This window comes from Diabrotica undecimpunctata, chromosome 3, assembly GCF_040954645.1.
Source record: "Diabrotica undecimpunctata isolate CICGRU chromosome 3, icDiaUnde3, whole genome shotgun sequence".
Taxonomy (NCBI): Eukaryota; Metazoa; Arthropoda; class Insecta; order Coleoptera; family Chrysomelidae; genus Diabrotica; species Diabrotica undecimpunctata.
This window is the reverse complement of record NC_092805.1, coordinates 119,546,508-119,561,070: the sequence shown is the minus strand read 5'-3', so window position 1 is coordinate 119,561,070 and position 14,563 is coordinate 119,546,508. Positions and strand designations below refer to the sequence as shown.

At 33.5% G+C, this 14,563-nt stretch overlaps 1 protein-coding gene across 2 annotated transcripts in view; it reads right to left on the bottom strand.

The window, feature by feature from the left end:
* Positions 1–14,563, bottom strand: part of Ptpmeg (protein tyrosine phosphatase Meg) — a 74,453-nt gene that overhangs the window by 12,032 nt on the left and 47,858 nt on the right. For both annotated transcript variants that reach the window (XM_072526762.1, XM_072526763.1), the window contains exons 10-12: positions 6,274–6,549; positions 2,791–3,140; positions 744–1,025 (exon numbers count right to left, since the gene is read on the bottom strand). In XM_072526762.1, coding sequence (XP_072382863.1) covers positions 744–1,025; positions 2,791–3,140; positions 6,274–6,549 — 908 coding nt within the window. The remainder of the gene's footprint in view (positions 1–743; positions 1,026–2,790; positions 3,141–6,273; positions 6,550–14,563) is intronic.

The window sequence follows — 14,563 nt, the reverse complement described above, 5'->3', positions numbered from 1 at the left end:
ATTGTAGTCGCCACCCACTAAGAACCAGGGTCCTAATGATCTAAAAAGAATTTCAAATCTATTATTGTTATGAAACATCTTCAAAATTGCTTTCTATGCAAATTGAAGCTACTTGTTGGAAGTATTTTTCGATTTTCGGTACTATATGATGTTTTAGATTATTCCCAATTATTATTGCTGCTCCGCCTCTGGGGTTTCCTTCTGCATCAGGATGTGCTGCGTTGTAGACCTTATGCGAGGTGATTTTAAAGTAATGAGTTTTCTTAACTGTTGTTCTAGTGTCAATAGATTTATTGTTTTTTGTTGCTTTTCTATTATTTTCTGTTAACTCGAGATGATTGTGATAAAGTTAAATTGACTGTCTTGTTGATTTCCGTTTGTTATTGGTTTCGGCATAGTTATAGGTTGCTGGTTTTGAACTACTTGTGTATATGTGCGCTTAGTTGTTGGGTGCGTGTTTTCATTGTGGTTGGTGTCACTGATTGGGGCGGGCATTTGAGTGGTGTTGTTTGTTTGTAATGACTTCATTCTTTTTACTGTTCTTTTCAATTTTATGTGAACTCATGCAACCAAGGACTTATAACCGGAATATACGTCTACGTCTAGATATGCTTTTATAGATTATATAATATTTATACAACTTATATAGTGGTATAAATACATGTGTTATAAGTTGGAGAATCGTATTAAAAATTAAATAAAATAAGATTATTAGAATAATTAAAAATTCATTCAATACTTACAGCATTCTGTATCATCATAGCTCTTTGCTCTCTCATAGTTTTTACTATTTCCAATGGATACACTGGTTCACTAACTTCCATTAAGCATAACGCCGTCTCCATTAACACCATAACACCGGTTCTTCCTATTCCCGCACTGCAATGCACAACTACGGGAAAAGAACCTTTTCTTGCCGCCCTCACTTTTTCGGTAAAATTTAAAAATTGTTGCGGAGAGTCAGGCACACCGTGATCAGGCCATGCTATATATTGCATATGTTTTATATCCCTGGATTCGTTGTTCTGAAAATATAAATTAACATTTTATACAATAGCTCAAAATGTCGAGAACAACAAAAAGATATTTTCGTCGTACATATTTATACACTATCAGAAACTTTCGACAAAGTTGAACATAACATTATCATGGAATGTCTAAAGCAAAAAGACTCTACAAAAATGATATTAACATAGTGAGAAATCTCTATTGGAACCAACAGGCTGTCGTAGCATTAAGTGGAAATAGTACGGATGCGCAAGAGATAAGTAGAGGAGTGAGACAAGGCTGTGTACTTTCACCATTACTATTTAACATATACTTTGAAGAGTTATTTATACAAGTATTTGAAAACTGTACAGAAGGGATCAAGATAAATGGTGAAAATATAAATAACATGACCACTGAAAGTGAGAAAGACCTTCAAACGCTACGAAACACAATTTGTGATACTGGGGAACAGTTTGATTTAACAAAAAACATAAAGAAAACAAAAACCATGGTTATGAGTAAGAGGGGTAAAGTCATAACAAGGATCCAAATAAAAAAATGAAGATATTGAATAAGTGGACAAAATGAAATACTTTGTAGTCTGGATTACTGAAGATCTAAATCCAAAATCAGAAATTAGGTCCAGAATAGAGCAATCAAGAGCAGCCTTTTTGATACTAAGAAAATTTCTGAGTAACCAAAGACTTAATCTGCAAATGCGATATCGAATGGGAAAATGTTATATTCACTCTATTCTTCTTTATGGTGAAGATTGGACTGTTAATGTTGACTTAATGAGAAAGCTGTAAGCTTTTGAGATGTAGCTTTTTAGGTGAATTTTGAAAATACCATGGACCGATGATAATACGAACGAAGTGGTCTTGCACAGAATGGGAAGAGACAGATAACTTTTGACCACCATCAAAAAGAGAAAGACAGCATATTTGGGGCACATAATTAGAAATGATAACTATGAGTTGTTGCCGCTGATTATGAAGGGTAAAATCGAAGGATCGTTCTGGTAGACGACAAATATCCTGGCTGAAAAATATTCGCGACTGGACCGGGTTAAACACACAGATGCTTTTAAGAAAGCCAACATTCATTAGTGGAGTCGACACTGGAAGAAGAAGATGAATTTAGACCCATTTCTTCATGGAAGTAGAAAACAACCTTAGACATTTTATAATTTTATGATTTCAATCCCTCTGGACAAATAAACATTAAATAAAAATACTGAAGCATTTTACTATCAGAATATTAAATATATTATTGGAATGAAAAACAAAACCAGTGGAGTCAACTGAGCCGAACAACCCGAGAGTTGAAGTGATAGTGAAAAACAAAAGTTATGAAATAAGGACAATTTGCAGATCTGTTAGCTGCTTGTGTTACTGTTGTAACAACGTTTTCAATCATTGAGTTTTTCTCACTCCAAGAGGAGAAACTGAAGTAGACGATGATATTAACTCTACTATTACAAACATTTAACATTTTATATACATCTTATTTTAACCATTCACATCTTAACCATTAAACACTATCTCACGCGGTTAGCTTGTAATCACCGGTTTATGACGGTTTATATTTTGTTTATAATGAGGGGACACATTACTAGGGACGTTATTTGATATTCACAAATTAATGAATATCCAGCTTCCAATCGTATCGAAGGAGAAGACCGGTACCTCCAGGCGAAAATACATAATTTCGCGCGTCTCACCATAATTGGCGTTACACTTTAAAATCTATAGCGAAGATATCGTATTACAATTTACTTTTATAAAATTAGTTTCTTACCTTAACATCTAATAAAACAAAATCCCTAAAAACAAAACTTCCAGACGGATCAGTCTCTTCACCAACGCATTTTACGATGATATTTTGCATCGTAAGTGCTTCGCCCAACCCCGGCCAATATTTATGACATTTCACTCGGCCCCTTTCAATTATCGTCGTTAACATTACTATTAAATTACATTCTTCTTCGAGGATCATTTGCCAGAAATCTTCGGTGGTTGCAGGCAGTGGTCCTTGAGTTGCGATATATCGGTTGATTGTTTCTGTTCCGGAGATTGACATGTTGACGTAGTTGGCGTTGATGTAATCGCCATTTGAACCGTTCTTCAAGACTACTCTCGTTGTATCATCTAAAATAAATAATGTGATAAGGTCAAAAATCAATACTGTCTGATATAACACGATAGATAGAGTTGAGATCTGTAGTGTCGGTAGTACTTAAAGAAGAACTCAAAACAAAGATATTTATTGCATTACACTGTATGTCTACATTACATTAAAAGCAACTAACACTTTTAAAAGTTAATCAAAGTCATCAATAGAATAATTCTGATATGGATAAAACAATTATAATATAGCAATCTTATAAAATTCTTCAATAAGAAATGCAGTTGGAATCAAAAGTAACACGTAAAAGACTAATATATTTGGCGAATATATCGAACAAATGTTTCGTAAGGGAAAAAGAAACAGTACAATTAAAAAGACAATTTCAGCCAAAAGAAGACTAAATTGGTAAAAGTACTCCAAAATATGAAACCAGTAGTATTAGAGAAAATAACAAATTAAGAAAGATCCATTCCAATTGAGGTGATCCTAAGATGCAGAAAATAGCCGACATTATAATTAACACCAAACCTGTAAGACCACTGAAAAAAGTTAAACAGTGATCTCTTTACTTTCTATGACTTAAAAGCTGGATAATATATTTTTATTAGAAATGATAAACTCTGTTGTGAGTAGAATTCTAAAACCTCTCAGCATACATCGCCGCTACGTGAGGTTGAAATCATGAAATCCAGAACAAGAACATCATCTATTTTTCTTAGTGCTTCTTCTTCTTCTTCTCTACTTGGATTAGGCGTTGTGTGTCCCGTCATCACAAAGGTATTATGTCCATCTTTTTAGGGGCTTCCCCTATATTTTTTTTGTCTCTGGGATCTCTCGGATGTTAATTCCATTTATTTTTGCAGCTATCTTGTGGTCTGTAGCATATATATTTATTAGATCTTTTTGGGCAGCGTTTAATTCCATTTATTTTTGCAGCTATCTTGTCGTCTATAATAGCATATATTTATTAGATCTTTTTGGGCAGCGTTTAACTCTTCTTAGAATTCTAACCTCACTATTTACTCACTACTTACCTCACTATTTTGACTCACAGCACAAGTTTTTATTGAGTTTGAAAGATGTGTGGATATTGTCATTCGTTATTTTCCTGATCTTGCTTCGATCGGCTCAGTTAAAAACCTTTTTGTAGACGGTGAAGGCTATTTGGGTTTCAAGGTTAAACTCACTTTGTTTTTCTGTGAGTATTTTTATTATAAATATAAGTTAACCGCATCAGCGCTCTTTTCGGAATCCATTTTGCTCTTCTTGTATATATAGTTCAGTTTAAATATTTAGTCTGTCATTTACGATCTTTGCGTAGATTTTATACGCGGTATTTAGTAAACTAATGCCTTTGCAGTTTCTGCATACGCCCCTTTGGTAACTTTTGAATAGAAATATGACTTTCGCTGTTTTTCATTGATCTGTGATTTTCTCCGTAAATAGCGGAGTGGATCTCATTAAAGGTATAGGAGACTTAAGTGATAAAAAGTGTCTGTAAATTTAATTAAATCTGTGTTTATCCCATCGAGCAAAAAGAGAAAAGAGGGAATGTAAAGGTAGTGGGGGCAAAAATATTGATAGACAGGAAGTGTCATCTTGAGAGGCCACATTAAACAAGGAAAGAGAGGCTCTTTCCTTGTTTAAGAAATCAAATTTAGTTGGGTTATGTTACTGTTGATGTTATTGTTTGTCCCAACTGTCACATAAATAAATAAAGTTCGTGTAACCTTCTGGCTAAGGTCTAGTGTTAGGGTTTTCAGGTCGCGCAAGCGCCCCTAACATGACTTAACGACTACTTTCGTAGCCGGGACCGACGGCTTTACGTGCCCTCCGAAGCACGGTGGCAACTCAGATAAATTAGATATTGAAAATTTTGTCGGTGCCGGGATTTGAACCCGGGCCCTCTAGCTTGTTAAGCCAGTAACATAGCCGCTGAGCTACGGCTGCCACTAAAAAATGCCACTGTCACATGAAAGATTATTTGTATTTGAATTTGAAGTTTTTTAACAATTGTTTCACATTTTAGACTATTATTGTTATTATTTAATTAAAACTTTATTGTGTTCTAGTGTTAAAAAAAGTATTTTAAGTGTATTATGTATTAATATTATGTAATATAACAAATAAATAGATAAATTAGAACCCCTACACCACTGTATGATTATTGTGAAGTGTCATGAAATTTAAATTTTGGCGCATTAGCATTTCCGGATATGTCCGCCATCAGAGGCCACTTTTTTGGTCTTCTTTTCATAACGATTAGATTCCCTCTTTTGTCTTTTTGCTCGATGGTTTATCCCAACGGAATACCCAGAACAAGGTTCCTTGATAACCGCTATAAAGACATGAGAAATATGGGAATACATACTTGGGGTAGGAAGGCGATGGATAGGGACGACAGAAGAGAAATTATTGAGGAGGCTAGGGCCCACCCGGTGTTGTAAAGCCAGAATGATGAATATGTTTATTCCATCAATTCCTGCACATTTTCTATTTTTCATGTCTTTGTCTTTTCATTGATTGTAATTACATCGCTGTTATTATTTCTGATCTCTTCTTGTATATACCAGAGTTCTTTGTGGTGGTGTATAGATCAGACAGGCGAGTAGTGGATTATTTCCTAACGCAGGTGCTCACAGGACACGGGTGTTTTAGGGACCACCTCTCTAGGTTTAGAAAAGTGGGAGGCTTATAAATAATTCAGACTGTGGGGAAGGAGGAAATGCCCGTTTGGGAGTGACGCCGTTCTACGAACGATGAGTCTTACACGCGCTATCTGGAACGGGGTTCCTCTCGAGAATTTCGCTGCTGACGTATTTTTAAGAAAAACCTTCATAGCTAAATATTATAACCAGATACCTACTCTACTATATTGTTTATTATATTATAAAGTTAAAATATAATAGTAATACTATTTTATATAGTTGAATTTATTTTATTATGATTACTTCATAATAACTTCTTAAGCTTTGGCTCAGTATCCAAGGCAATGCTTACTAAAACTAATTGACGAGTGCACTAGTTATTATAATATTAAAATTAGTAATTATAACTCAAAGAATAGCAGTAACTTTAAAATAGTTTTAAGTAAATAAAAATTGCTAAATTACTAAAACAACTAATAAATAAAAAAGTAAATGCACAACTTACATGGCAATATATCCCTGTAACGATTCTTATTGACATTCGGTTGTTTGAGCGATTCGTCACAGGTGAGATCAGGATGTTTCCTAAAAAGTGTTTCATATCGCGCTATCAGAGCCCCACTGGCCAATCCGTCAGCCAATAGAAGCATACTTTGCTGAAGCGCGTTTCCAGGAGAAGATGGTTCGTTCTCCCCCGCAGGTACATACTGATATGGAGGTTCCTCGAAGTCTTCGTAGCCTTGGTAAAGTACATTGGGTTTTACAACTAACACTAATTTTCCTAAAAAATAATTTTCTTGTTAATAAAAAAAATATACAATAGATGAGCACTTGACGTAACTTAATAAAATAATAATACAGTATACTCCCTCTATAACAAACACGGTTATTACGAGGTTTCGCTTATAACTAGGTACATTAGATGTCCCGTGAAATTTCTATTGAACTATAACCCTCTATAGCGAGGCAAATTTGGTTATAACGAGAGAAAATAAGATTGAAAAACGTGTTTTTTTACGTTTTCGACCCAACCGTGGTTATAAATAAATACACTTTTAACTGCCCCACAATAAACTTAACTGCTGCCCGCAATAAACTTCTTTACAATAAATACAACTGTTTCATATCTTTAGAAAATATTGTAGATAGAATAATACTGGACAATTTAAAGCAGTTAAAAATGACAGACTTCTTTCAATTGCAGAAGCAATATTTTATGTTATCCTTCAAAATACGCTTTATACATTATGCAGTTGGGAAAAAATGTAAGTACAGATTTTTTGTTTTAACGAATATCATTGACAATAAAAGTAAACAACTCTTTTTGTTTTAACCTATATCATTGACAATAAAAGCAAACAACTTTTTTTCAAAAACGCCATTCAACAATATTTATTAGCATCTTATATTGCTCCGAATGGCTTCACTATAGGAAGTTAATGTTTTAGAAAACTACATATTCATATGTATGCGCAGTATTATTGTTGTCTGATATAACGAGATCGGCTTATAACGAGGTAATTAGTCTGCCATTTCAGTTCTCGTTATAGAGTGAGTCTACTGTACTTAACTTAATAATATCCCTTAATAATAAAAAAATATATGAAAAAGCTATTATAACAATTTAAAATTCCAAAGATAATAATTTACAGTAATTTGAACGTGACAAAACCATTTTAGTATTTTAGGTATGCAAATGCTAGTGATATTGCTTTTATCCAGTGATTAAAAGAGTCTTACTCATTTCAATTGTACAATTATATTATTATGATAAACACTTTGGTCAGTTTTAGGTTAGTTAGACCGTTATATTTCAAGAACCCACGGTGAAGTGAAACATTGCAGGTTTCCCCTCACTGGTAAAGTATTTCGAAAATATAATTTTAACTTTTTTATTTTGTATATGTGTGGGATCATGATCAGACAAAATCTATTTGCCATAAAACATGAAAATTATTAATTATATGAAATGTTTTATGTCTATTTCTTAAACTATACCACAATTTTTGCATTTCTGATAAAATTTATGGTGGAATCAAGTACCGATTTATCTGAGGAAGATGGGAGAGCTGTAATAGTTAGTTTCAATGGAAACTGATTATGAATTAGTTCTTGATACAGAATTGAAGAGAACCGGAAGTTTCGGGAAATATATGGTTTAGATCACCAATGATATGTTGTCACGAATACAGACAGGGGAGTTAAGTATTCCAATTTTATATAAGTGGGATGGAAAGCGACCATGGTTTAATTTTAAACGAGTCAATACTGACATTTGTGCTGTAGTATAATTATAGGTGAAATGAGGACTGTTTTTTGGAAGTGTAGGGTGAATGCTAAAATAATGATTTGTAGATTTATTTGAGATTTTTTTTGAAATTAGCTTCCCATTTACAACTAATATGTCCTTTTGTCCAAATAAACGAAAGTGTTATATTATTTTATTTAGGATCCATAATTAATTTTTTTATGTTCAAAATTAAGGCATTTTGGAATTGATTTAGTGGATACTGATAGCTTGTAATGTTGGCTTATTGAGTCTAAAATTATTGCTACATTCATTCATGTTTGAGTTGCACATCATTTTAACGCTTTTTCAATGGCAAAGGACGCGGCGGTAAAAATGGAACAATAATTTGAGATTCTGTACTTTTCAATATGATTTATGCTTGAAACAAAAAATGCCGAATCTGTATTTCGATCCGTTTTTGACCTATCTTTATATATTTTTGTTAAGTTCGACACGAGGCCATTCAGAATGGATTTTTATCATAGCTTGGTTTAAGATATTACAATCTGAATACTGAGAGAATATGGTGGTAGGTTTATCAATTATAGAATCAAAATTTTGTGCATACAATGGTAGTTTATTAAGTTGAACAATATCGGTTTGAGATTAGTTCGTATCAATCCATGCATCTATCAACGGGGGAGAGTTTTTTTTTCAATAATGATTTGTCAAATTTTCAATTACAAAAAGGTAATTTTTGCGATCAAATCACTGTTTACTCAAAATTTACCGGCTCGTAAGTCTCCTTTTTTATATTTACAAGGTTTTTACAAAAATAATCAGGAAACGATTAAAAAATAAATTAGAATTTTAGCATCCCACTGAACAGGCGGGTCTAAAAATCATAGAACAAACAATCATGTATCAGTAATAAAAAATCTAATAGAAAAGTGTATGACAGAGAAAAACTAGAGACAGGAAAATGGAGAGAGATCGTTAAGAAGTTAATATAAGCAAAAAGGACTGATCCTCCCAGGAAATAAGATCTAGAAAGCTTTTGCGACTCAACCGTACACCAGCGCGTACCGTCATTATAAATAATACAAAAGTGTCCAAATATTTTTTATTATGAAAAGACCTTCAACATGAATAGATATAAATAAAAACTTATATCAAAACTCAACAGCTAGTGTTATGGTAGGAGACAGACAAACTCAAAAACTCCCAAGACAGTGCTGAGCATGTCAGGGGGATACTGTATCGCCGAATATGTTCAATACATTCTTGGAATATATAGGTACAAAGGTATAAATATAAATGGTAAAAAATTTATGAGGCTTGCAAAAAATATTGTGATAATAGCTGACCAGATAGCTAAAAAACTTCTAACTGAAATCATGACAAATCTTGTAACCAGTGAATACCTACAAATATCTAGGTCACGAGCTTTGCATAAATATTAATTAATACTACTACTACTAACTAATTAAAAAACAGCAAAAGAATTTTACTATTTAACATCGAAAAGGATGTAATATCAAGGAAAAAACAAAGGATGACGAAAGAAATACTAGACCTTATGGAACAAAAAATTGCATGGCAGATAGATGTTCAGAAATAGAATAATTTGAAAAGAAGCATGTCATGTGCAATATGTACAAGAAAGTTCTTGAAGTTTCTGGCCTGTATAATACAATAAAGAAAACCACTAATATTTTAGTAGATAATACAGGAAAAGCTATATTTTATTAGATAATCATGAGTACCGAAATAAGAGGCCGATCACCAATACGATGGACTAAAGATCTAAAATGTTGCCTATCAAACAGGACACAAGTGGCACCGGATCGAAAAGTACGAAAAATGATTGCGGAAATCTATTATTTCTATAAAATATCGTTTATAAAATAAAAAGTTTCGATTTTCATTATTACAATGTTTTGGTTTAAGGTTGATCTGCACCCCCCAAAAGACAAACCTTAAATTCAAAAAATTTGAAAAAATTTGAGAAGGTATATGTGATGTCTAGAAGTATTTTGACAACTTTTAAACAAACTTCATGTTTTCGTTTTTGAAAAAACTCAAAAAAACTACTTTTTTCCAAGTATAAAGCGGGAAAACCAAACATAGGATTTTGTTAATTTTTTTTACAGCATCAAGATATGATTATAAGAAATACTTATGAATTTTTTGAAAATTTTTGAATTTACAGTTTTGTTCCAATAGGAAAAAATAATATGTTTCGGCTTATAATAAAGTTACCGGTAAGAAACCGAAAAATTTTTTAATAACAACATATATAAAACTGTAAAAGTGGAAAATATTTGCAACAAAAAGTTAAATATTTTTTCCTAAACATATGAAAAATCTCGTTAAACAAGAATTATGTCTTGAACTGTCGCCTTCAAATCGTAATGTAGGGAGATGGCTCCATCTGAAGCAATGGTAGTATTTATCATCGATAGATAGCATTACGTTCGGCTTCGAAACGCTTCAAGCAAAACGTCACACTAACAGGGTTGCCATATCAATTACTTTGTACAACACTTTGGCAGATAACAACAAAATTTAATAGGAATGTTATCGGTTTGAACTTTGAACCGGTCATGCTGAAACTTACAGAGTTACAGAATAGTAGATACTGCAACTTTTATTTTGAAAGTAGGATATCATAAAATTTACACTCTATAAGTAATATATCTATAAAAAACCTATTTAGTTTTAAAAACCTATTTGAGCGTTTTTAGTTAATTATTTTAGTATTTATAAAAATAGTGTTTCTTGCATAACCAGTATCGTACACAGAATTTGTCTGAGGGGGGGGGGTTGAAATTTTTTTATGCTACCTCCATTTTGAGTCCCTAAAATTTGGGTTTTAATTTAATTTAAAGTACTAAAGATAGCAGTGCCAAAGATTCAGGTATCTATTATCCTGCCTACCAACTAAAACCACCCTCTCTTACTTGTGTGCATTTGACTGTCGCACGTACCGTACTCCGAAAGTGGGGTGAAGACATTTTTGGAACACTCACTTCTCTGATCTAAATCTTATCTATTGTTCTGAAACTATTTTCTTGTGGCTTTTAAAGTAATTACTATTTTAATGGGAATAAGCCAACTTGTAAATACAATACATTTTGGAGACGGCTATTCCGTATTCCCGTTCTTCTCCGCCAATCCTGCCGGTTTAAGGCATGCTCCACCTCCAAACCTTTCGATTCCATCGCTCTTCTAATTCCTTCATTCCATGAGCGTCAAGTTCTACCTCTTTTTCTTCTTCCAGGGGGGCATCCATTTGTGAAGTTTTTGGGGCCAACGTTCGTCAGGCATTCTCAATAGGTGTCCAAACCATTTTGAACCTCTTTTTTTTTTCTATTCTGTCAATGACCGTTTCTGTAGCGTTGGTCTTCCTTTCCTGGCTTGATGTTCTAGCACTTCTTCTCAAATAATCCATTTCAACTGCTTACAATCTTCTCTTCAGGTCTGCATTGACAATTGTCCATACTTCAGAGCCATAACAAAGAACTGATTCAACCATGGTTTGCCCTATTCTTTTTTTGTTCCTTTTGGAAATGTTGCGATCCCACCATAAGGAGTTCAGACATCCTACAATTTTACGTCTCTGAATAATTCGGTGTTTAATTTCGGTTTGTCCCAAGCCGTTCTTAGCAATGAGTGCACTTAAATATTTAAATTTTTCCACTTGTTTGATTTCCACGTCCTCGTCGATCAACACTTCAAACCTTGCATCTGAATTGAAAACTAAATATTCTGTTTTCTTCATGCTGACTTGTAACCCACATTTTACATATTCTCTGTATAGACGCTTTATCATAAATTCTAGATCATAAAAATCTTGAGCTAGGACGACTTGGTCATCCGCAAAGTTCAGGCAGAACAGTACGTCATTTCATATGGGGATTCCCATTCCCAGGCACTGGTTTTTCCAATTATGGAGGGCTGCCTCAATATATAAATTAAACAGTGAGTGTGACATTATGCATCCTTGTTTTAGTCCTTTAGTTTACTTTTATTGGCTCTGATAGTCTATTTCCGATTTTTAGGTAAGTAGTGTTCTCCCTGTATACTTCTGTAATTATTCCTAAAAGGTATGGACTAATGTCGAGTTGTTGCCACAATTTAAGTCTTGGAACTGTATCATACGCCTTTTCTAGGTCGATGAAGACTAGATGTACTTTGGTACCAACTACTATTCTTTTTTCTATTAATTGTTGGAGTATAAACAAGTTATTAGTGCAAGATCAAAGATCAAAGATTCAAACGCCAATAAACTTATTTTAACCTTCAATTGTGGCTTATTTCCATTAAAATAGTAATTAGATCTTATCTCTGTCGTTGGCTCGGTTGGTGTTTCTCTTCTTCTTCTTTCTTTTTAATGACTGCTCGGATGTAATTGTGAACACTATTCCATCCCTCCGTACTTCCAGTCATCTTCACGATCATCTCTCTTACAGTCACAAGGTTCATACCTATTTCTTTCTCTGTTTGATGGGTGAACCTCTGTACGGGCGACATCCCAATGAGGTCAGTCAAGACCATGTCGACAATATAGCGTCGAACTATTGGCTGACGTCAGGAAAGATGTTTCCTGAAACAGAAGATTCACTACTGGCCATTCAGGATCAGGTTATACAAACCAAAAATTACCTGAAATATATCGTCAAAGACCCTCAGGTCCAGAATGACAAATGCCGATATGGATGTTAAACTCAGGAAACCATCCAACATCTTACCGGGGCTGTCAGGCATTTGATGCAACTGAATATAAGGAACGGCACGACTCAGTAAGAAAGATCAGTCATCAAGAGATAGCTATCAAACTGGGACTTCTTCAAACAAACCATCTTCCATATTATCAATACGTTCCTGAGAGTATACTTGATAATGACAACTACAAGCTATACTGGGACCGCACTGTGCTCACAGAACAAACAGTGGCACATAATAGACCAAATCTCATACTAGTTAATAAACTAAAGAGACAAACAACATTAATTGATGTGGCGATACCCAACAACAATAATCTTCGTGTTTAACAGAACGAAAAAATTGCCAAGTACAGGGATCTGGAAATTCAAATACGAAGACAGTGGAGAATGGAAAGTACCCAGACAATACCTATTATTCTCTCTACTACTGGAGTAATTCCAAAGAAACTCCTAGAAAACATAAAAAAGCTAGGTCTGAATGAACATCTCTACAAGACTAAGCCGAAAGCTGTAGTACTCTCAACGTCCAGATTTGTACAAAAATTTTTGGAAGATACTCCAACATACCAAGCCACCTAGGGCTCGGTAACACGGAAAGAGTCCCACCAGAGCTCAATCCTTTTGATACAGTAGGTATCTGGGATGAGTGAATTTTCCCCTTAGATGGAATGTGAGCCGTATGACTAAATCTGGGATACTAATACTCAAAAGCAAACTTAATTTCAAGCACATAGTAAAAGCAATAAACACGTACGCAATACCACTTTTCACATACTCATTTGGCTTTATAAAATGGTCGAATACGGAAACTGAAGAACTAATTAGACCAAATAGAACCGTGATAACTAAATAGGCATCAACTACCCCAAATCGTACATCCAACGCATGACTCTATCACGCACACAAGGTGAGAGAAGAACATCGTGTTTTGGAAATATCATTCACTACTTAAAGATAAAAAACAGCAAAAAACAAAGACAAAAATATATAGAGCAGCAATTAGACCAGTGATAGCATACGTAGCGAAAGTAATATGGCTTACGAAAATAGATATAAAGAAAATAAAAATATAAATAAAAAGTAAAATATAAAGAAAAAGTAAGAATTATTAAAAGCAAAATGATAAGAATAAACAGCCCAATAAAGCCCGAACAAGGAGAATATAGAAGACTAATGAAGCATGAAATAAGAAATAGAAATATAACCGAAGGGGAAGACATAGTGAAATTTATTAATCCACACAGACTGAGATGGTTTGGACACATACAAAGAAGAGAAAAAGACGCACTAATAATGAAGATAACAAACCTGAAACCAGTAATAAACAGACCAAAAGAAAGACATGTTCGCATGTTTTAAATAACATTTTTGACGATTGACCATTTTTCATATAAATCCCACTAAAATATTAAATAATACCAGATAATTTATTTTTTAACTATCAACAAAAATCTAATATAATGATTGCATGTATAAATTTAATGGTAATACGATATTCACAGATAGCGCCGCTAAGTACCTCTTTGTCGATAAAAATGTTTACATAATAAATATGTGTCATTTTTCAATGATATGTGTGGATTATGTTCTTGCAAATGCGTATATAACTTTAATATATTCCGATTGACACAGCGGAGCAATAAAATATTATACATAAAGATGTTGTTAAAGATATCTTTGCTTATTTGGTCTACTAGGTATTTGATAAAATTACTGTCGTCTACACAACTTGGCAACTCAGCCAATGGATATAATGATAGAAAACTGTAATTTATATTAGGGTTTGAAAATATTACAGAGTCATCATGTAGAAATCTACGATTAAGTTAAAAAAT